Below are 23,040 nucleotides of genomic sequence, written 5' to 3'. Positions count from 1 at the left end.
TGGTGCCCCAGGCCCAGGACAGTGCCTGATACACAGGGGGTGTTCCATAGATGCTTGCCGAGTTTCACTGAGACGGAAAACCCATTTCTGTTATTCTCTCCGTTTTGGGCAGAGGGCGACATTGATATTTTGCTGGACAAATTTCATCAGGAAAATCAAGGCCAGATTTCTTCCTCACTTACTGCCTCCTCTGTCACCAAATCAGCATCCCTAGACGTCGGCGGGACACCAGTATGCACAAGTGAGTGACGCCGGGGCGCTGGTGGCCAAGCTCTGGGCTGCTGAGGCAGCCTCCAGGGCCCCCAGGGGCTGCAAGGAAGCAAAGGTAGAGGCACCTCCGGCGGGCAGGGCATCTCCTTAGAATCCAGTAGACCTAATGTCTAATTTTAATTTTAGTCTTTGATGATAACAGTCTCATTTTACCCTGAAACGTACATCTGTACAGTTTTCCTGAGACGGCACATTTCTCTGTTGATTTCCAGTTTGTCGATGCATTGTTGAAATACTTCATTCATTCTGAGTTCCTGAAGGGCTGTGATGGTCTCCTCCTCTTCCAGAGAACCTGTAGCCTCTTCCAAAATCCAATCTCAGCATCAGCTTCCCTGGGATGCCATCCTTGTCCCGTCCAGGTGGAGCAGGTCACAGCCTCTGTGCTCCCCGAGTGCTATTCATCCTTTTATTTTTAAATTAGGAAAAGGGTGTGAAATGACCATCACGGTGGGTAGCCCGGAGCAGGCGCTCAGTCAGTATTGGTGTTTTCCCCGTTCCCTCATCACTTTGTGTGCCAGACGGGGGCCCCTCGTCACTTTGTGTGCCAGACGGGGGCCGCCTGCTTGATCCCCTAGCAGAGGTCCAGGGCCGTAGCCATCTGCTGGCGTGCACCTCACCTTGATGGGGGCTCTGGTTCCAGGTTACCATCTGGAACCTCACCGCATCTGGCCCTTCCAGCTGGCCGTGGCCCAGAAGCTCCTCTCCCACGTGTGTTCAATCGCAGATTCCAGCACCCAGAATCTGGACTTAGGATCCTTTGAGAAGGTGGACTTTCTGATTTGTATTCCACCCTCAGAAGTGACCTACCAGCAGACCCTGTTCCACGTCTGGCATTCAGGTACGGGCCTTTCAGGGGCAAGTGTGAGGTCTGTGTGGAGAAGCTTTGATCTGTTTGCATTCAGATTTGGATTCTAACACCGTCTTTACTTCTAAAGTAGAGGGTGCCGTATTAACACCCCGGTTTCATAGCTCATGAAACTCATGCCCAGAGGAAGCGACTTGTCCACTATTTTATAATCTGTTAAAGGTAGAACATGACTTGAATGTTCCCTCTGTCCCACTCAGGTCAGTGAAGTATGTCCCGATATCTGGCTTCAACTTAATGTATTTTCCTTGTGCTTTCAAGGGGATTAAACATGAACCACACAGAGAGTCAGTGTCTTCACTCGGAGGGTTCACTCTGAGTGCTCTAACCTAAGACCTGGTGGCATTCAGGCTGGAGATGATTTTGGTGGGTGAGAGGGGACCTTTCCCTTTCCTTCAGTCACCCATGCTGGGCTCGGCTGCTTCACGGAGGCAGCTCTGCTGTGCCCCTGGGTGGGCTGTGTACATACCGCGCTGGGGAGCAGGCCCACCTCCAGGCCCTGCTCCTGCAGGCGGTGACACGACAGTCGCTTGCACGGGCATCGGCCTGCCTGACTCACACGTTCCTCCTGCATCCCCGCAGCCTCCGGTCCCAGCAAGGAGCCTGCCGTATGCGAGATGCTCCTCAAGTGTCTGTTGCTGCGTGAAGAACTCATGACCATCTTTGGAGTTACGGATGCATTTTCACTGTGTTGCAGGGGTTTTGCTGGAGCTTGGCTTGGAAAAGGAGCACATGACCAAGCAGAGGGTCGAGCAGTATGTTTTGAAGCTAGATGCCGAGGCGCAGACAAAATTCAAGGCCTTTCTGCAAAACTCCTTTCAGAATCCACACACGCTCTTCGTCCTCATCCACGACCACGCCCACTGGGATCTCGTGAGGTTAGCCTGGTGTCGGCACATGGCAGGGCTGGCATTTCCCTTCTTTGAATGAATATGTATGGATGATACTGTGGGTATAAGTGTTAAAAAGATGAATGGTGTTGGGGGCTTGGCATTTGTAGGCAGATGCTGTGGGTGTATTTCAGACCTTAGGACCGGAAGTTACCTGAGGGATCATCTAGTGCAGCCTCTGAAAGGTACCATTATGGAAACTAGAGAAGAGAAGCATCTCGCTCAATGTCGCAGGCTGGGGTGGGGGAGGGAGGGTATCAGTGGCAGAGCAACAGGTGCCGGGAAGGGATCCGGATGGGAGTAGCTCTGCCCAGGCCCCTTCCTGATGGAGCCCCATTGGCTCTGGACACCATGGGTCACAGCTGGTGCCCTTCCCAGGGGAGATGTTACTTTCTCAATTCAAATGAACATAAATCTAGATGAATTTCAGATGGTGTCAAGTCTGGAGTCTGGCAGGATTCCTGGGTGTTTACCAGGATTGGTCATCTCCGTGAGACTGGCCTTGGGGTTGTGTGTTTAGACACTGCCGCTGACGTGGATGAGGTGGGAAAGAAGATTGTGGGTCGGGTATCGGAGGAAGGCTTTGATTTAGCGCAGGGGCAGAAGCTCAGGGCTGGCCAGAGCCTTAAATTTCACCCAGTTAAAGGGTTTACATTCTCGCGTCCATGTATGGGCGTGGGGGAATTTGAACATTCTGAAGTATATAAAAAGCTAAATTGTACATATCCATTTGGTGGGTAGGTTTCTCAGAGTGGCTACCTGCCACCCAAAAGGTGAAGCACTGATTTTTTTCCTGTCCCCCTAGATTTACAGACAAGAATGCTGAGACCATTGACCCACTGAGAAAGGCTGAGACGCACTTGTCTCCTCGGCCCCTTGTCCAAAATGCTTCCCATTCCTGATCCTATACTTTAAAATTTAGTATAGAATTTACCATGTTATGTCCTCTTTGGGTCATTTCAAGATCAGTAGGACTGTTGGAGAAAAGAATTTAAGGAGGCAGGTGTACAGTCAGATGGGGCCAAGGGAGAAAAGGCGACTCATTGACAACTCCTGGCTGAGCATCCCTGTGCTAGAGAAGCAGGTGGATTGTGTATCTCGCCAGCAATCCTCTGTAGACACTGTTCCCCCAGCCAAGCTTTTAATAAGTCATGAGTATTCAGGGGAGTCCCTGAAGGGTACCTGAAGTGCAGTCATATTTAAAGATTTCATTTTCCTAGTCATGGGCAGAGCCCTAAGCTTCGATTGTTGCCAGCGTTGGGAGGCTCACTGTCAATTGATCCAACTGCTTGATTGTCATCAAATGACAGGACAGTGCTTGCCATTCTGCTTATCGTTTCTTCTCCCCCTTTTGCTCCCTCAGTAGCGCTGTTCACGACCTCTACTCCCAGAGTGACCCGTCCGTGGGGCTGGTGGACAGATTGCTCAACTGCAAGGAGGTGAAGGAGGCCCCCAACATCGTGACGCTCCACGTGACCTCCTTCCCGTACGCACTGCAGACGCAGCACACCCTCATCAGCCCTTACAACGAGATACACTGGCCGGCCTCCTACAGTAATGTGAGTGTCCCAGGCTGCTGGGCCCACTGTAGCAATGACCTTGCGTTGGGAGAGATCCCGTTCACCTAAAGACTTGACTGACTAGCCCAGTTGAGGGTCAGTGGGTTCCAGCTCCTTGGATCTTTGATTCTCCCCAGGATTAGATTTAAACCCTTCTTGGTCTTTAGAAACCTTCCTGTGTGCATTTGTTGGCTCCCTGTCTTAGAGCATGTAATGCAACACAGTTGGTTTACTGTTTCTCTGGCGACTGAAGCTCTCTGAGCAGCGTTCTGAACACCTGCTCTCCTGGTGTTGGACGTACAGCCCTCTAGGGCTGTGGGGATTTGGACTCCACATGGGGTAACTCCTAAGTTTGTCTAGAAGCCCTGGAAATGTTCTTGGCTTTCCTACCCCTGCATCCTTCAGCAGCAAGGTTCAAAATCTCCTTCCTCAAACTGAACACATGTCCACAAACCCTGGTGAGTTTTATTTCAGCTTATCACCTGCCATTTTCTCATCAAAATAGAAGACAGAAGTCATTCTGGTAATTTGAGAAATCTGGTGGTTGGATTCCACCTAATTACACAAGCAATAAGTAGACATCAAGTTGCGGACTTTTTCGGAGTGTCTCGGAATCATCCGAGGAACTTCTAAAGGTGCTGATGCTTGGCTTCCTTCCCGCCGATTCAGAATCAGAGGTAGCAACGGCATTTGTTTTTATGTAGCGCTTCCCGTGAGCCAGGCAGGCACTGTTCCAAGTGCTTTATCGTATGAACTCAGATAAGACACATGTGCTAGGATGATTTCCGATTTACAAATGGGGAAAATGAGGCAGAGGGGAGGGGTGAAGCCGCTTGCCTAAAGCCATGCAGCTAGAAGGTTCTGGAGCCAGGATATGACCCAGTCCAGTGAAATCCACGGCCCTCATGTTTAACCGCTGTGCTACTTAAGGATGAAATTCATGCCTTTGTAATTTTAGCATCCCCCCCCCCCAACTTTGCTGTGCTCTGAAGTTTGATGAGCTCTGATGTTAGTTTGGGAGGAATTTTATATCAGTGTGGGTAAAATTGGTTGGATGAATGCATTTCTTTCTGCTGATTTAATAGCAGCTGAATGCAAAACAGTTGATTTGTCTATTCCTAAAACCAGCGAAAATTGTTGGAAAGAAGCAATTTTAACAAAGGAAGTTGTGTGTTTAAAAAAAAAAAAAGAGGCTGATTTTCTTCTTGGCAAAGGCACTGGGGTCAGCTGAATGGAAAAGTCTTGACCGATGGGGAGACGCCGGCCCTTACGCGTGGAGTGCGCCGTGCTCTGGGGCCGCAGAGGAAAGACAATTATAAAACGTCATCCAGGGGATTGCAGTCAGCACGGTTCAGATCAAGATGCCCGTCCAGGTCATCTGTGCGCCTGGAGTGTGACCCTTTCAGTCCCCACAAAGGCAATGTTTGCGTGACCGATGCGCTTCTGTTTTAGGGAGTGGACTTGTATCCTGAGAATAAGAAGTACTTCGGGCTGTCCGAGTTCATTGAGTCCACCCTCTCAGGACACAGCCTCCCCTTGCTGAGATATGACAGCTCCTTTGAGGCCATGGTCACCGCATTGGGAAAAAGGTACCCGTCTCTCTTGAAGTTACTAAAAATGCTCCGTAGTCAAGTGCAAGGTGAGGAATGTGCAGCCAGGGAATTCCAGGGAGGGGGCCACCTCTCTCCCTTCCTGGGTGACTCAGTCCCTCCATTAAAGGGATCCTGGTTTATTTCTCGTCTTGCCTTTTTGGGCCGGTGATGTTGTTCCAGAAAATTTGAGAGATGAGAATGGGCAGAAATATGCTAGAATGTGGGATTGCATGTCTGAGACTCAAGGGAGAGCAAGAAAATGGGAGATAAGATAGCAAAAGGTGTAAAGGAAGAGAGAGTGGCGGTCAGTTGGCTTTGTCTTTATTTCCTTTGCATGTCATCTACGGTGTGCTTATTTTGTGCCAGTCACTCTTCTTACATTCATCATGTTATTTAGTCCTCCCGACCTCTCTGAGCCAGTTGCTATTTTTTTTTTTTTATAGCTACTTTTATTTTTATTTATTTATTTATTTTTGGCTGTGCTGGGTCTTCGGTTCGTGCGAGGGCTTCCTCTAGTTGCGGCAAGTGGGGGCCACTCTTTGTCGCGGTGCGGGGACCGCTCTTCATCGCGGTGCGCGGGCCTTTCACTATCGTGGCCCCTCCCGTTGCGGGGCACAGGCTCCAGACGCGCAGGCTCAGTAGTTGTGGCTCACGGGCCCAGCCGCTCTGTGGCATGTGGGATCTTCCCAGACCAGGGCTCAAACCCGTGTCCCCTGCATTAGCAGGCAGATTCTCAACCACTGCGCCACCAGGGAAGCCCCAGTTGCTATTTTTATTCCCATTTTGCAAATAAACTGAGACTCAGGGAGACCCCATGACTTTCTCAGGCCACACGTCTAGCAAGTGACAGAACTGGGTGTGAACCCAGAGTCAGTGCTACCTTTTCAACCCTGTCACAGCAGACCCCTGAGGTGGATATCAGCGCTGCCATTTTACAGATGAGGAAACTGAGGCTCAGGGAGGTTAAGTGCCGACATCCACACCGTTTATACGTGGAAAAGCCAGGCCAAGCTTTACAGACTGTCTAATACAAAACAAAATGAATGGCTCTGCCGCCAATTGTGGGTGTTGAACTGAGCTCTGCCATCTCCCCTCATGGCACCTCATTTGTGTCACTTGCTGACAAAGGGATTGAATTAGACATGTACTTCCCAAGCTACACTGCTGGATGCTAATAGTTGTTACGTCACGAGAGGTTCCATGGTCATGTGTGTCTGATAAACCTTACGTTTAACAAAGGATTCTTCTCCCAATGAGAGTTCTCAAAGCCTTCAATGTGCCACGTGTGCTATAAATCTCCAAGAGACGGCTAGAGCGTGTGGCATCTCCATTGTCTCATGGGATTAGTGTTCCCCAGAGCACCCTTTGGGGAACTGAATCCCTTTCAGCTCTGATGCTGGTGGGTTTAGTCAGGCCACTTCTCCAACTCGTGGACTGTCAGCCGAGCTCTCAGAACCTTGCGGAGGGAAGACACGCTCCAAGATTTTACACTAAGGCTGTGAGAACTGACCTTTGTCCCGCCTCTGCTTCTCTGCCCGGCTCCCCGGCTTCTCCTCGTGCAGCAGACATGTGCTGAGCGCTTAGGGATCTGTAGACGTTGGGCCAGTATTTTCCATTTATTGCCTAAAATAATCCTCACAATGGCACAGTGAGATAGGAGACACTGTTATTCCCCCATTTGATAGAGAAAGAAACAACGACTTGGGTTAGGTCACTTGCCCAAAGTCATGTGGGGTGTTTGTAGTGAAGCCAGACCAAATCCTGGTCACTTAAGTCCAAAACAGTAGACCTACTAAACTGTATGGAGCGAGCTCTCACAGCTGGTAGAAGGCCAGAGTGATCATGGCACCATACATCCTGGCTCTACTCTTTATTAGTTTTAACTTTAGGCAAATCATGGAACCTGCCTGAACAGTCTACTTTCAAGTGATATTGTACCACTTACTGTATAAGATTCTTACAATAGTATGTTTCCATTTCTCTCCTCCTAGGCTTTGTGCTTTTGTTATCATACATTTTACTTATATATGTTATAAACTTCCCAATAAATCACATTTGCTTTAGGCAGTCGATCATCTTTTAAAGATATTTAAATAAGAATATTTTTTAAAACCTCCTTTTTTATTTATGCACATAGTTAATACTTCCAGTGCTCTTCATTCATTTGTGTAGATCCAGATTTTTGTCCGGCATCATTTTCCTTCTGTCCAAAGGACATTCCTTAACATTTCTTGGCAGGAAGGTCTGCTGGTGATGAATTCTTTCAGCTTTTATATGTCTTTAAAAGTCTTTATTTTGCCTCATTTTTGAAAGATATTTTCCCTGGGTATAAAATTTAGGTTGACTTTTTTCTTTCAAAGTATTAAAGATGTTGCTCTACTATCTTCTGACATACATTGTTTCAAACCAGAAGTCTGCTGTCATCATCGCCTTTGTTTCTCTCTGTGTAATGACCTCTCTTCCCCACCACTCCCTCCCAACCCCGGCTACTTCAAAATGTTTTAAATTTATCACTGATTTTAAGCAATTTGATTAAGATAGGCCTTGGTGTGGTTTTCTTCATGTTTCTTGAGTTAATTGAATTTTCATCAAATACGAAAAAATTTTAGTCATTATTTCCTCAAAAATTTTTTTCTACATCTCTCCTTTCCCCTTTTAGAGTAATCCAACTGTACATATATTAGCCTACTTGAAGTTGTTCCATAGCTCTCCGATGCTATAGTCATTATTTTCTGTTTCCCTCTGTTTCATTTTAGATCATTTCTATTGTTATGATTTCAAGTTTACTAGTGTTTTTTTTCTGCTGTCAGTCACATCCAGTTTATTTATATTTATATTTTTATTTTTCACAAAAGCAAAATAGTCATATAACAAAGTTCCTAAGAGAAGAAGAAAGGCAATTTCAGGTAGCACATCCATGAATGTACACACTGACAAATTGATAATAAATTGTTACTTGTGTTTGTTTATTAATCAGGACTGTTCCTTGCAAGTGACTGAAACCCAACTTGAACTACTTTAGGAAAGGGAGAGGAATGCACTGTCATGAAATAAAAGGAGAGGTTGAATAAATAAACCACAGAACTAGATGCAGCTGGTTTCAGGAACAACTTAAGTTAGGTATTAAACACTGCCAAGACTGTGTTGTCTTGTCTTTGGTATTTTTCTCTGTGTTAGCTTTATTGTATCTCATCACACACTGGTTTCTTCCATGTGCTGACAACATCATCCCTAGCTGCTGCTGAACTTCATATTGTCCAGGTTCTAGAAGGGGACTGATTCTTATAAATAGTTTGAAAAATCCCAAGAAAAGCCTGATGACCCATCCTGGGTCAGGTAGCCATTCCTGAACTGATCCATTGTAGCTGGCAGGGCTGGGCCAAATACCAAGATGGTAGCTCCCATGAGAATTCAGGATCCAGTTTTTTTTCTGTCTCAGACATTTTAGTTTTCATCTCTAGAATCTGAGTCTTTTTTATGTTTCCATTTAAAATGCTCGATTTTTCCTGTATCTTCTTAAACATATGGAATATAGTTATAATAATTGTTTTAATGTTCTTCTCTACTAATACTGTCATCTGTGTTGTTTCTGGGTCAGTTTCTATTGGTTGATTTTCCCCCCTCCTTATTAAGGGTTGTGTTTTTCTGCTTCTTTACATATCTGGTAATTTTTGAGAGGATGCCAGACATTGTGAATTTTACCTCATTGGGTGCTGGATATATTTGTATTCCTATAAATCTTCTTAAGCTTTGTTCTGAGATACAGTTAAGTTCCTTGGAAACAGTTTAATTCTTTCAGGTTTTGCTTTTAAACTTTGTTAGGCAGGACCTGAGCAGTTTTTAGTCTAGGGCTAATTTTGTTCACTACTGAAGTGAAACCCTCTAAGTACTCTACAATATTTCATGAATTTTGATGTCTTCCACACTGGTGATGGGAACAGGAACTATTCCAAGCCCTATGTGAGTTTGAAGTATTGTTCCCTCTAATCCTTTTGGATGGTCGTTTTCTTGGCTTTGGGTAGTTTTCTCACATATATGCACTGATCACTACTTAGCTGTGGATTTGAATGGGACCCTCTGCCGCTCTCCTGAGTTCTCTATCTGTGCAGTTCTCTCCTCTTTGGTAATTTCCCCCATGAACTCTGGCTGCCTTGGTTTCCCTGGACTCCAGATCTTTCCTCAACTCAGGGAGACACTGGGGCTTGCCTGGGTTCCTCCTTCCCGAGCAATCCTGGGAACTCTTTCCAGGTAGAAACGGGAGGCTCACCTAATTTCTTTTCCATTTCGAAGGATCACTGTCTTTCATTGCTCAGTGTCTTGAAACACTGTTGGTTCTTCTATTTATCCAGATTTTTAGTTATTTCTGATGGAAAAATAAATCTAGTCCCTGTTACTCTGTCTTGGCCAGAAGCAGAAGTCTCTGCTTGTCCTTTGAGCAGAGTTGAAAGCAGATGTTGGAGGTGGGGAGAAGAGTGTGCTTCTCCCTAAGTGACATCTTGCTCTTCTTACCTTGCTCAAGGTGACAAGGGGCCACCACAGCTGGGGTAGTGCTGTAGAGAGTGGAGACAATGCATTTTCCACTCTGCTCTCTTTCTTCCTGGGCACTACTTGGCCAGTGCACCAGGGGCAGGGTAAAGCAGTGCTTGGGCCACTGGTCCCCTTTGTGCCAGAACCTGCAGACCCTTAATGCCTTCCCAAGACAGCACTGGTATTGGCAAGTTTGCCAGGCCAACTCTTCTGTTCATAGAAGCCATAAAGTAGTTGAGTGCTAAGGCGAAAGAATGAACAGAAGTATAACGATGGGCAGGAGAAGATATCAGAGATGCTGTTGGAAGGTGAGCTGGCTGCCCTGATAGAACTCACAGGGTGACATGGCCGTGGGAAGGTTCCTATCTTTGTAGGTCAAGAAACTACTTTATCTTTGCTCCAAAAAGCCACTGAGTCAGGGGACTCATTCCATCTAAATAAACTCCCAAGAGCATTGCCTATAAACGGAACATCAATTTGTCTATTCCTACTGAGAAACGCAGAGTGACATACAGTGACTTGGGTTTTTCTCGTGGTGTTCTGGGGTCTGTCTCTGGCACAGGGGTCAGAGCTGCTCTGGCAGTGCACGTGGTTGTGGGAGGGGTCTCCCCCTTCGTGTGACCACAGCTTCTGAAACAAAAACTAGGATTCTTGGTTTGACTGCCTGTGTTTGGATTTGTAATTCATCTGTCAAATTAAAATCACATTAGTTACATTTCTAATAACTCACTGTACATGAAATGAATGATATGCCTTTAGGATGGTCCCCCCCAGATCTGGGGTACGTGGTAGCTGCACTTACATACTGATTACTGATGGTTCTCTTATTGCCAGTGGGAACCTGGAGCAAATTACCTAACTCATGGAAACATAAATTAAGCTGATGATGGGCATTTATTTTACTCATTCATCTAGTCATTGAACAGATGTTTATTGAGCAGCTAGTATGCGCCAGCAGCAACAGCAAAACTTTGCTTGTTTCTCAGCTGGAAATGATAAAGCAGTTTTTGACTTGACTTCTAAGGAAGACTTCAATTTCAGGTTGTAAACAACCAGCTTCAAAAGGCAACACCACTTGTTTGTGATCCAGGAGTTGCCTGTGCCCGAGATGGCAGGTGTCTGGGTTACTTGTTTGCCCCGGAAAGGCCTTTCTCTCTCGGAGCTCTCTGGGCATCCTTGGGGGTGGCAGCCCTGGGTCACGACGTGGTCTCTCTCTGTTCCTTGCAGGTTCCCCCGCCTGCACAGCGCGGTGATCAGGACCTTTGTTCTCGTGCAGCACTACACGGCCGCGATGATGGCCGTGAGTGGCCTCTCTCAGATGAAGAACTACACATCGGTGGAGACGCTGGAGATCACGCAGAACCTCATCAACTCCCCGAAGCAGTGCCCCTGCGGCCACGGGCTCATGGTCCTGCTGCGGGTGCCCTGCTCCCCGCTGGCGGCCGTGGCCTACGAACGGCTGGCCCACGTGCGGGCGCAGCTGGCCCTGGAGGAGCACTTTGAGATCATCCTGGGCAACCCCAGCTCTGGCATCACCATCGGGAAGCACTTCTTGAAGCAGCTCAAGGTGGGACAGGAGTGGGGAGAGACTCCTGGGAGGGCGGTGGGGCGGGACCACCAGGGGGAAGGGAGGAGAGGGAGTGGGGTGGCGACAAACTCCTTAAGGTCCCATCGCGGTCCATCGGTCCATCGTGGCCTCTGCATACCGGCCCACCCCTCCAGCTGCCTCTCTTGCCACGTGCCTACCTGCAGCTTTCAGTGCAGCTGTACCACATTACTTATAAAAGCTGCACCCCCCCCAAAACACACTGCTCTTTCAAACTTCTGGGTTGTAGCTTGATTTTATTTCTTTCTGGGGATTCATTTCTTCTTCTTCTTTTTTTTTTTTTTTTTATAAATTTATTTCTTTATTTATTTATTGGGTGCGTTGGGTCTTCGTTTCTGTGCGAGGGCTTTCGCCAGTTGCGGCGAGCGGGGGGCCACTCTTCATCGTGGTGCGCGGGCCTCCCACTGTCACGGCCTCTCCTGTTGCGGAGCACAGGCTCCAGATGCGCAGGCTCAGTAGCCGTGGCTCACAGGCCCAGCCGCTCCACGGGCATGTGGCATCTTCCCAGACCAGGGCTCAAACCCGTGTCCCCTGCATTGGCAGGCAGATTCTCAACCACTGCGCCACCAGGGAAGCCCTCATTTCTTCTTCTTCTTGTTTATTTAGCTGATGCCTATCAATCTGCAGAATTCAACTCAGTGTCTTTTTTTTTTAAATTTTTTAAAATTTATTTATTTTTGACTGCGTTGGGTCTTCGTTGCTGCGCGTGGGCTTTCTCTAGTTGCGGTGAGCAGGGGCTACTCTTTGTTGCAGTGCGTGGGCTCTAGGCATGCAGGCTTCAGTAGTTGTGGCTCACGGGCTCAGTAGTTGTGGCTCGCGGGCTCAGTAGTTGTGGCATGTGGGCTCAGTAGTTGTGGCTCATGGGCTCTAGAGCGCAGGCTCAGTAGTTGTGGCACACGGGCTTAGTTGCTCCACGGCATGTGGGATCTTCCTGGACCAGGGCTCGAACCCGTGTCCCCTGCACTGGCAGGAGGATTCTTAACCACTGCACCCCCAGGGAAGTCCCCAGCGTCTTTTCTTCTTTCAGGAAGCTGCCCTTCCCCCTACTTGTCCCCCCGCACCCCCCCAACCTGGGGCAAGTTCTGTTTTACCTGCCTGTCATCTGGCTCCTCCCCCAGCAGAGAAGGGCAAGGACAGCCCCACACATCTCAGCCCCCCAAACTAGCACAGTGCCTGGACCGTAATCGCCTTTCACTAAACGTACAGGTGACGGAGGATGCAAAAGGGTTAGGGTAAGAATACTGAGAGAATAATTGGGAAGGAACTGTGAAGGCACAGCCCCACAATGGAGAGAACATAGTACCAAATGTTAGACAGTTGAGGATATACACTGTCTCGCAAAGAATCAGGCAGTCAGTTGGCAGATATTTCTTGACAGTTGATAAGTGCCAGGCAGTGTTCTGTGTGGCTGGGAGTCCCGTGGTGAAGCCAATGGTATGCTTGTTTGCAGTTTAAATTTGATAAAAATCCAGCGAGGCATTGCAAGAGCTTTAAATCAGCAGAAGGATATCAAGGTTCCCTTGGAGCTGGGCTGGTTGGAAAGTAAGAAGTCTTACAGCTTTCTTTTTAATTACCTGCAGATGTGGCAGAAAATTGAGGATGCGGAGTGGAGGCCTCAGACATACTTGGAGTTGGAGGGCCTGCCTTGCATCCTGATCTTCAGTGGGATGGACCCACATGGGGAGTCCTTACCGAGGTGAGTGGGGAGGGACTGTGCGCCTGGGGGTCTCTGAGGAGCCAGTTGCCCGGGCTCGCCGCTGGGGGCTTTGCCAGGTCAAGCTTCCCCTGCCCGACTCTTGGGAATGCCTTCACATCAAAGTCATCATAGATGTGTATCTTTATGGTGACCGTTTTCTAGCAAATGTCAGTGAAATGCGTCTGAGGCCTGGGCAGCTTTTCCTAATTCTCAGACAGGCACCCCCCAGGCTCGTGGTGGGGGATGTGGGGACTCTTGCCGGGCTCCGTGGGTGGAGGCCCTGTAGCCGATGAGGAAGCTGAGGCTTACAGAGATTAAGCCAGTGCGCCGCATGGCGGACTCCAGGGCCGCCCGGCTTCTTGCCGCTTGGCCACATGACACTTACGCAAGGGCCACCTCGCGCCGCGTACTCACAGGCCGGGTAAAAGTGTCCGCACAGGGTTCAACCTCGGTTGTTGCCGTGTCACGGATCAAGTCTTCTATTCCTCAGCTCCATAAGGACTAAGACAATGTCTTAGTCTCTCTTAACATTGAGCAAGCATTTACTTTTTGTATCAGGCACTGGGCTAGACTTTTAATCTAGCATTTGCACCTACGACCATAGTATTACTCCCCTGTTTTATAGATGAGCAAATGAAAGGTCATTTGCTTTAGTAAAAGCCTAACTGCACCCCGCATCTGCCTGTCTCCAAGCCCTCTGCTGTTTCCCCCGCACAGCTGCGAGCCCTGCCCCAGCCTGCCCTCTGTGCCCACACCTCCACGTGTGTCGTGACTCATTGGCATGTCTTCCCAGGCAGACTCTCGTTTCCAGTATGGCGATGACTTGATCACCATCCTCTCCCTTGCATGAGGCATAGTCTTGGGCACATTTTAAATGTTGATGGAATAATCAAATACCCACTTATTACATATATTTCTCCCAGCAGTGCACGGAGATGGTTATTAATATTCATGGCCATCTTTCGTTTGAAAAACATCTGAGCCTCCAAGAAGGTGCCCAGCTTGTCGAGGGTCTGTCACCAGGAAGTGGCAGGGCAGGGGTTCAAGCCTCATTTTTGTCTGACCTGAAAGTCAGTGTTCCTTTGATTCCAAGCAGCACGGGGCTAGATCCACGGCAGGGGCCCCCAGAGACTTGCAGTCAAACAGACGTTGTTGCTCAGGGGTTCCAGTGATGCTGTTTGCTTCTCCGTTTGCACGAGTCCTAGGGGCCTAATGAGGAAGGCAGGGTGCTGGTCCCCAGTGCAAGCGGTACCTCCTCTGTAGAAGGCAGTCGAGCCCTTCTTCCGTTTCCTCCCAGGTCTCTGCGGTACTGTGACCTGCGGCTCATAAACTCCTCCTGCCTGGTGAGGACGGCATTGGAGCAGGAGCTGGGCCTGGCCGCTTACTTTGTGAGCAGCGAGGCTCCCCTGGAGAAGGGGGCCCGGAGTGAGGCCTTGGAGAGCGACGCTGAAAAGCTGAGCAGCACAGACAACGAGGATGAGGAGCTGGTGACGGAAGGTGGGGAGGGCCGGTCTAGACACCTGTCCCGCACGCAGCGCGGCCCTGGGCCCGTCTACTGGTCAGCAGCTCCCGATGAGAGCCATCTGGACACGTCTTTGGGGGAAATCCCTCAACGATTTCAGATTTTGCTTTCTCCCCCTCATTTTTGGTGATGTGAGAAGATGGAAATCCCAACAGGTTCTTTGTAGCTCTAGAATTCTTAAAGAGTAGGAAGAAAAATGGAGATTTCCTAGGCTTTAAGTTCATGCCTTGTTTGAATTGCTGGCGGAATTACTGCCTGGTTTAAGGTTCACTCGCTTGTTTCCTGTATGTGAATTAACAGGATCTGTCCCTTATTGAGATTTATGAAAACAGGCTAGTTTCGTTTGCAGACATCAGAGTTCAACGCCATGTATTTTAATAGGACACATAAATCGGAGCAATGCAAGGCATTTGGCTGTAGTCAACAGGATAGCGAGAGAAAATAAAAAGCTGCTACTACAAATATGCAAGGGATTCGTGGGGTTTGGTGTAGCAGAGAGAGAGATGGAGAGCTGGAAGATGAGGACGCTCTTCCCCCTCCATCTCTGGCTGTGTGGCTTTGGACAGGTCACGTCACCTCTCCAAGCCTCAGATGACTCGTCTGTAAAGTGGGGTGGAAAGACCCGCCTGGTGCTGTAGGAACCTTTCACGGACGTGAATGGGACCCTGACATGAAACTGCCCGTGGAGTGAATCCACACTCCTGGAATCTCCCGACCCACCTCCGTCCTTTCCCCATTCGTTCCTCTTGGCTTCCGGCCCCTACGCCGCACCCCGGGCTCTTGGCCACACTCATCTCATGAATGTGCCCTGCTCTGTCACCTCTGGGCCACACAGGCGTTCTCCCGGCCACTCGAGTTCCCTCTGCTCCGTGCTTCACCTGGAAATCCCTGCCGGCCCTTCAGAACCGGGATCAGGGTCACCTTTCCCAGGATGTTTCCCTGCTCCTGCTTCTCCCTGCTGGGTGGGCACCTGGCCCCTGGGCTCCTCCCTCTTTGCTCTCCTTACTCTGTCCTGTAGCTGTGACCCCTGGGCAGGAGCCTCACTGACCCACCAGTGCCTCACTGGCCTGCTCTGTGTTGTACACCTGTCTCCTCAGCACTGCCTCAGAGGAGGATGCCTGGGAACGTGGATGGATGGATGGATGGATGGATGGAGGGATGGATGGATGGATGGAGGGAGGGATGGAGGGATGGACGGATGGAGAGATGGAGGGAGGGACGGACGGATGGAGGGATGGACGGATGGAGGGATGGGTGGAGGGATGGATGGATGGAGGGATGGATGGATGGAGGGAGGGATGGAGGGATGGACGGATGGACGGATGGAGGGATGGATGGAGGGATGGACGGAGGGATGGAGGGATGGAGGGAGGGATGGACAGATGGAGGGATGGATGGAGGGAGGGATGGATGGAGGGATGGATGGATGGAGGGATGGATGGGTGGTTGGGTGGTGGGTGGACAGATCAGAGATGATATGTGTGAATGCACTTTGTAAACTGTGAAGTGCTGGGGGAATGTACAGGACCGTGATTACGAGGCCTCTTCAGTGTGTGTGTTTTGAACCAGGCTCCACATCAGAGAAGAAGAGCCCCGTGAAGAGAGAACGCTCCTGCTCCCATGACTCCGCGTCTTCATCCCTCTCCTCTAAGGCATCCAGTAAGTCTCCAAGGGGTAAAGATCCCACAATTGGACCATTTTAGTTTTTTGAGATTTCAAAGAATGAAAAGAGATCCTTTATTTTCTACGAGAACTGGAAAGAGAAGGGATCTACGAAGAACTGGCCTTTCTAGAGAGTACGCGTCTTTCTGGACTTGGGCGGGGAGTGGGAGGTCCTTCCCAGGAGGAGGTCGTGGCCTCTGCCCCCGCAGGGCCTGTGCCGGGTGGTGTCAGAGGGCCCTCCCTCTGTGCTCTACAGGCAGCTGTTGGTTTGGGGAATCAGGGGAGAGGAGCTGGGTGAGTGTTCTTGTCGAGTCTGAGGGCGGAGAGAAGTGGACACAGAAGACTTCACTGGGGGAGAAATAACAAAAGTTAGCAAGTGTCACTGACCCCTGGACCTGGACCACACTTTGGTGGAGGGAGCGGGGAATGTGGATGAAGCGCTCCAGGCCTCTGCTCTGAGGGATGCCTCGGCCTCAGGAGCAGTCAGGACGGGCACACGTGAGACATATCGCATGTCTTCCCACCACAAGCATTTACGGAGAACCTACTCTCTACCTGGCTCAGGGCATTGAGAGACCAATTAGATATGGACCTGCTCTCAAGGAAACCATTGTTCCTTTGGACCAGGTTATGTTGCAGTAGGGGCTGCTGTATTTTTTCTGCACGCATATTCACACCCGTGAGGTGTTACGGTTATGCATATGAGGAAGTAATTAATTTTGTCTCAGGTGGGGCAGATTTAGGGGTAGGGTGTGATCTCTGCAGGTTTCAGAGAGCAGCTGGCCTTTGGGCCTTGCAGGAGAAGGCTTTCCAGTGCAGGAGAAGGTATTCCAGGTGGAGGAGACTTCACAGGTAGAGGAGGCTTGGGGCCTGAAGGCGTGTGTGGTGCTTGGGTGCAGTGAGTGGTCCCAGGGTTACAGCTCAGGGTCAGGGCGTGGCTGCAAAGGTCGGAGCACATCCGGGCGTTTGGCTTGGGGCCTTCTTTGGTTTCCTTTCTCCTTCCCCCTCCCCACCTGCCCACGGATAACAGTGGGCCGGTGGTGGGGCTCTCCCTCACAGGTGTGCACAGAGGGAGTGAGACGAGGCCTCCTTAACATGAGCCTGGTCTCTGTGGTAGAAGAAAGGTCTGATTTACAGGCTAGAGTCGGTCAGAAAAGCCAAATGCTGCAGCTTGTTATCCTTCTGCCCCAAGCACTAGAGGGAGCCCAGGGTACCAGGGGGGCACCTGAGGAGTGGATGATCTGTGCCGTTAGAATAGAGAGATGTGGTGCTTTGTTCTTCTCTGATCCTGGGCTGACAGCTTTCTAGAAGGTTCTGGCACACGCAGGTCTGTGCAGTGTCTTCAGGTGGAGTAGATTGCCCAGGCTGCCAGCCAGCCTTCCCTTCCGGTGAGGTGACTTTTTATAATTCCTCAGAGGGTCCTGGGATCTTAGGGGTCTCTGATGAGATGCTTCCCGTGTCTCTGATGAGATGCTTCCTGTGTCTCTGATGAGATGCTTCCCGTGTCGCTGATGAGATGCTTCCTGTGGCCTTCGGTGTAACTCCCACATTTCAGGAGGTCCAGGGAGGGGAGCCTTGGCCACAGGAGTCAAGAGCGGGGGGCGGGGTCAGACGAGTCAGCCTGGGAGGGGCTGGGTCGCTCTTTTATAGACTGACAGTCCCCCTGGACTCAACCGGGGCAGAATGACTGAGGTCAGGGCCGGTGGACGGAGAGAAGCATCATTGTGGATCTCCGTCCTCCGGGTCCTCCCAGTCTGGGCCTCACAACCTAGCACGTGGGTGAAAACATTTGGGTCCCCGTGGTCTACTTTTGGAACCTCATGCCCCTTTCACGTCCTTTGTGGCCACCTGTCCCTCCCCCGGGCCAGATGCCCAGGTCCTCATAGCCTCCCCGACCCTGGTCCTTAGCTCGTCCGCTGCCTCTGAGCTGATCACCTCGGGTGGCTTGGCCGGGGAAGAGGCATTTTAGCAGGAGTCAGGCCTTTAGCCTAGGGGGACAGGCCGCTGCTGCATTTCCTCTGTCCACGAGCAGCCTGTAACCAAGCAAGACGCAGGCCGCGGGGCTGAGTCAGAGCCTTGCTGGGGAGCTGGGATCCAGTGGGGAGGTTGGCTGAGCGGTGTGGTGCGCAGCAGGCAGGCTGAAGCAAGTGTCGTGGGGCGGGGTCTGGGGAGGGTGGCCTGGGAGGCAGCTCCCCTCGTCTCCGGGAAAACAGCAGAGCTAAGACAGAGATGTGGTTCCCGTGGCGCCTGAGGTCCTCGGGGTTGCTCGGAGCTGGCACGCGTGCCCCAGGCAGATGTGGCTGGATTGATACAAAAGACAACGCTGCTCCTCGGTGTCCGGGGACCCACACTCATCTTGCCTTTCAACATGGTCCACGTGGGGAAAAGGGCAAAAGAAACCCCGTGTTTGGGTAGCGGCTGTGCGTACTGCATTTTCCGTCTTGAGTTCTTCTAGAAGTTAAGTGGTTGTAGCGTTAGAGTCAAGCCTTTTCAGTCCTGTGAGTTTTGCTGCTTTGAACCAGAAGCACCACTGTGCTGTGCAGAGGGGAGATCGGAGCTCCAGGACCCACCTGCACAGAAGCGGGAGTGTAGGCTGGGCGCTGCAGGTGAGGGTTCTGGAACAGATCGGGCGGGGGGTGCAGAGGAGAGGCCTTTGCGACGTGTACGGGGCCAGGGAGCCGTGCTGGCTGTCTCCCCGCGGTGCCTCTTGGCTTTGTCAGAAGGACAGAGTCTGTATTTAACCAGAGGTGGGACGGCATTGACGGAAATTCCCAGTCGTTGCAGGTAAACGGGAGTTAGTGCTGCAGAAGCAGGAGCGGCGGGTCCGGGGCCCTGACTGACGGGACCCTCTCTCCCCAGGCTCAGCGCGGTGCGGCGAGTCCCCGGCTCAGGCTCAGCCGGCGGGGCCCTCGCGGGGGGACCGGGCCCGATCGCCTCAGCCCTGCGGCCCCGCGGAGGAGGGCAGGGCCCCGGGAGAGAGACAGTGGCTCCGGGCCGGGCGGGGGCCGCCGGCGGTCATCAGCAGGCGCAGCCCCGGGCCGGGCCCCCAGCCGGCCCCCGGCCTCAAGACCGGCCAGTGGAGCATCCAGGTGTCAGCGCCCTCATCGTCCTCCTCGGGCTCGCCCTCCTCGTCCGCGATGCCCGCCGCCGGCCCGCTCGTCCTGCAGGCCGCCCAGTGCTCCGCGAGCAAGGCCTGCCGGCGGCCGCCTGTGGTCTTCCTGCCCAAGCTGGTGTACGACATGGTCACGTCCACCGACGGCAGCGGCCTTCCCAAGGCCTCCTCGCTCCTGCCCTCGCACTCGGTCATGTGGGCCAGCTCGTTCCGGCCCCTGCTCAGCAAGACCATGACGTCCACAGAGCAGTCACTGTACTACCGGCAGTGGACGGTGCCCCGGCCCAGCCACATGGACTACGGCAGCCGCGCCGAGGGCCGCGTGGACGGCTTCCACCCGCGCCGGCTGCTGCTCAGCGGGCCCCCCCAGGTGGGTGCCGCCCCGTGCGCCCGGGCTCCGCGGGGCTTGTGTTCGCGCCCAGAGGCAGGTTTGGGGCTTATTCACACCTGCCTTCCCGCGGTAGAATCTCGGATGGCCCTAAGTGGGCAGGTGGACGGCTGGGTGACCTCCATCGTCTGACCCCAGTTTCCTTCTGCGTGGTGTGTGGGTGGAGGAGTTCTCTGCGGGTGCTTCTTGCTCCTTCAGACAACGATTCTGCATTTCCCACGTGATTGCATTCGGTCCTCATGGCCAGTCTGCGGTTCCCTCCCACTCTGACAATGGAGGCCAACGCCTGTTTCTGCCCTGCAAGATTTTGGTGAAACTGAACAGGGAGGTGAGGAAAACCTGTCTCCACCTCCCAGCTCTTTGTGTTTTTCTGACAACAAAAGACCGTTTCACCTGTCAACCGTGGAGAAACCTGGGCGGTGTGAGTGTCGGGTGTCGTGAGCGTGTAAGGAGGACGCACGAGGTTGGTTTGGGGTCTTGGGAGGGGGCTCGGCCAGACAGGGCAGGGCTGGAGGGTGTGCCCTACAGTGAACTGCCTGGGCTTGGATTCGGACTAAAACATCACCGGAGCCCTGGGCCGGTTCCAGCCTTCTCTCTGCCTCACTGTCCTCATCTGAGAAGGAGGAAGATGATAGCCCCTCTATCACAAAAACAGGAGTGCTAAACAAGAGGATAATTGTAGGGCACCTGGAACGTGGCCTGACCCCTGGAAAGCATTGTTACTGTCGCCACCATCATCACTGTCCCAATTCAGGACATGTTTCCTTTTCACACCGAATGTTCATTCCCCTGCCAGGTACCTACCCCAAGAAACACAAACCCACAAAAATATGTATAAGAATGCTCATTTTTATATTGTTTACAGTAGTTAAAAAACAGACTGGAAGCAACTTAAGTTGCATTGGTCAAGTTTGGTTGAATATATTTGAACACAACGATATCATGCAATTCAGCCACAGAAAGTTTGAACTATTCAGTAGATCTTTATATACTGACACTGAAATTTCTCTAAGATATTTACATTTTAAAGATCAAGTTGCAGAATAATATATACATGGTGTCATATCAATTATGAAAAAAATCAGTGTGTGTATGTGTCTGCGTGTGTGAAAATATCTAAAAAATCCCTGATAGGAGAGCTTGGGGGCGGGGGGGACTGGAATTTGTGACCATTCTACTTTTTTATTGATCTGTATTTCTTGAACTTTTAAATGAGTATATAGTGCTTTTCGTAAGTTAAAAAAATAGGAAAAAATAAAATGTTTTTTAAAAAGGATTCCTGGTTTCTCCATACCCCTCACATTACTGAATGTTATCAATCTTTAAAAATTTTTGCCTTTTTGATAGGGGAGAAATAGTATATTTCTAGTATAATAGTAAGGGTGAATATATTTTAATATATTTATTGGTCATTGGTACTTCTTTTACAGTGACTTTCTGGTTTTGTTTCTCTTATTTTTCCTTTAGTCCATTTGACTTTTTTTTTTTTAAATTAATTAATTAATTTATGGCCGTGTTGGGTCTTCGTTTCTGTGCGAGGGCTTTCTCTAGTTGCGGCGAGTGGGGGCCCCTCTTCATCGTGGTGCGCGGGCCTCTCACTGTCTCGGCCTCTCTTGTTGCGGAGCACAGTCTCCAGGTGCGCAGGCTCAGTAGTTGTGGCTCACGGGCCTAGTTGCTCTGTGGCTTGTGGGATCCTCCCAGACCAGGGCTCGAACCCGTGTCCCCTGCATTGGCAGGCAGATTCTTAACCACTGAGCCACCAGGGAAGCCCAGTCCATTTGACTCTTCTTCTTTGGCTTTGTTCTTTAGATTATAAATTTTAATCCTTTGTCAATTATATGTATTGCATATATTTTCTCTAAAGCTCCCCCAGTTGTGTTTCATATTTTATTTTTAAACGGGTTAGTTATTTCCGGGACTTCCCTAGCAGTCCAGTGGTTAAGACTCCGCACTTCCACTGCCGGGGGTGTGGGTTCCATCCCTGGTCAGGGAGCTAAGATCCCACATGCCATGCGCACCGCCAAAAAAATAAAAATAGTTATTTACATTCATCAGCATTTGTCGAATACTTGCTGTGAACCAGGCGTTGAGCTAAGAACTTGGAGAGCACATTCTTAGCGCACCAGGGTGGAGGGAGGCGAGGATAGCCCACAGGTACCCACGTAACCAGTTGTGAACTCAGTGAACTCAGACCAATAGTATACGGGCCTGGTGCTGGGCTTGAGGGGGCAGGGGACTGTCTAAAACAAGAAGAAAGAGAAGGAAGAAGAGAAAAATCATTTTATTTCTTTTCCTGGCCTTAGGAGGAGAGAAGTGTGATGCCAGCCTTTTATGTCCCGCACAGTGAATTTTGTTGTCTTACTATAGCTATATCAGTTAATATAAGATAGCAATTTGCAATTACGCAAGACTCTTTTAAGACATTATTGAAATGTCAGTTCATTTTTTTTTGAAGCAACCTTTGTTCGGCTCCTGATGGAGTCCTACTTCTAACAGCTTAAACAACGTGGCCAGTTAAAATCTGGAAAGACATTTGCAATGATTTATAAGCAGGTGGGTCTCCTGCCCACGGAGTTCATCTGTCTGCCTGCCATGCTTCTTCAGGCCACATTTTCCCTCAAATGACTTTGCATCCCCCCAGCCTCCTTTCATTAGGTGAGATGGTTAAAAGAGGTGGAGGAGTGGAGGCATGTGAGGTGCTCAGTCAGCACCTGCACGTAGGCAGGGCTTACTGAGGCTGGCTCCTGTTTTGCCGTCTCTACAGATCGGGAAGACAGGCGCCTACCTGCAATTCCTCAGCATTTTGTCCCAGAATGCTCATTCGGCTGACGGAAGTGGATGTTTACGATGAAGAAGAGATCAATATCAGTGAGTTACCTGCTGATGAGGCTTGGGCTTGGAATCATCTTTAGTCGGTTTCTCAAGTGACTTCCGCTGTATCTTTTACTTTGAAGATGGAATTCTCAGATTAATGATCTGACTCCTCCCAAGGGCCTTGTAGGGCTGCTTTTATCTTAACCTTGTAGCCATTTTGCTCAGTCCTAGAATAGAGCCTGGGAGGCCTTGGTGGGAGATAAAATTACGATACTAAAAATACCTGCTGTTTACTGCGCACCTTACAAACGTCAACCACTGTGCTAGATGGTTTACGTAAATCACCACGTTTCGTTTCCTATGCCACACCACGAGATGGATACTGTTATTCGGTTCCGGAATAACATGTTCAGGGGTCCAGCTGGGAGGTGGCAGAGCTGGAACCAAACTAGATTTCATTGCTGCCTCTAGAAAGCGGGGTTGTCCATCAGGGGAACGTTTCCCTCTCAGGCTCCTGAGCGCATAGGTCAACATCTT

At 50.4% G+C, this 23,040-nt stretch overlaps 1 protein-coding gene across 1 annotated transcript in view; it reads left to right on the top strand.

Annotated features, from left to right (window-relative positions):
- The window catches only part of GREB1 (growth regulating estrogen receptor binding 1), an 81,764-nt gene that overhangs the window by 41,238 nt on the left and 17,486 nt on the right, over positions 1-23,040 (top strand). Inside the window, 12 exon segments of the mRNA XM_036874090.1 lie at positions 113-241; positions 911-1,108; positions 1,833-2,013; positions 3,389-3,584; positions 5,037-5,173; positions 10,931-11,270; positions 12,890-13,005; positions 14,303-14,502; positions 16,097-16,186; positions 19,049-19,671; positions 22,454-22,498; positions 22,500-22,557. Of these exon segments, the coding sequence (XP_036729985.1) occupies positions 113-241; positions 911-1,108; positions 1,833-2,013; positions 3,389-3,584; positions 5,037-5,173; positions 10,931-11,270; positions 12,890-13,005; positions 14,303-14,502; positions 16,097-16,186; positions 19,049-19,671; positions 22,454-22,498; positions 22,500-22,557 (2,313 nt within the window).

The sequence above is a fragment of the Balaenoptera musculus genome, chromosome 13 (assembly GCF_009873245.2).
Source record: "Balaenoptera musculus isolate JJ_BM4_2016_0621 chromosome 13, mBalMus1.pri.v3, whole genome shotgun sequence".
Taxonomy (NCBI): domain Eukaryota; kingdom Metazoa; phylum Chordata; class Mammalia; order Artiodactyla; family Balaenopteridae; genus Balaenoptera; species Balaenoptera musculus.
Note: the sequence above shows the minus strand (reverse complement) of the source record. Positions and strands in the feature narration are given on the sequence as shown.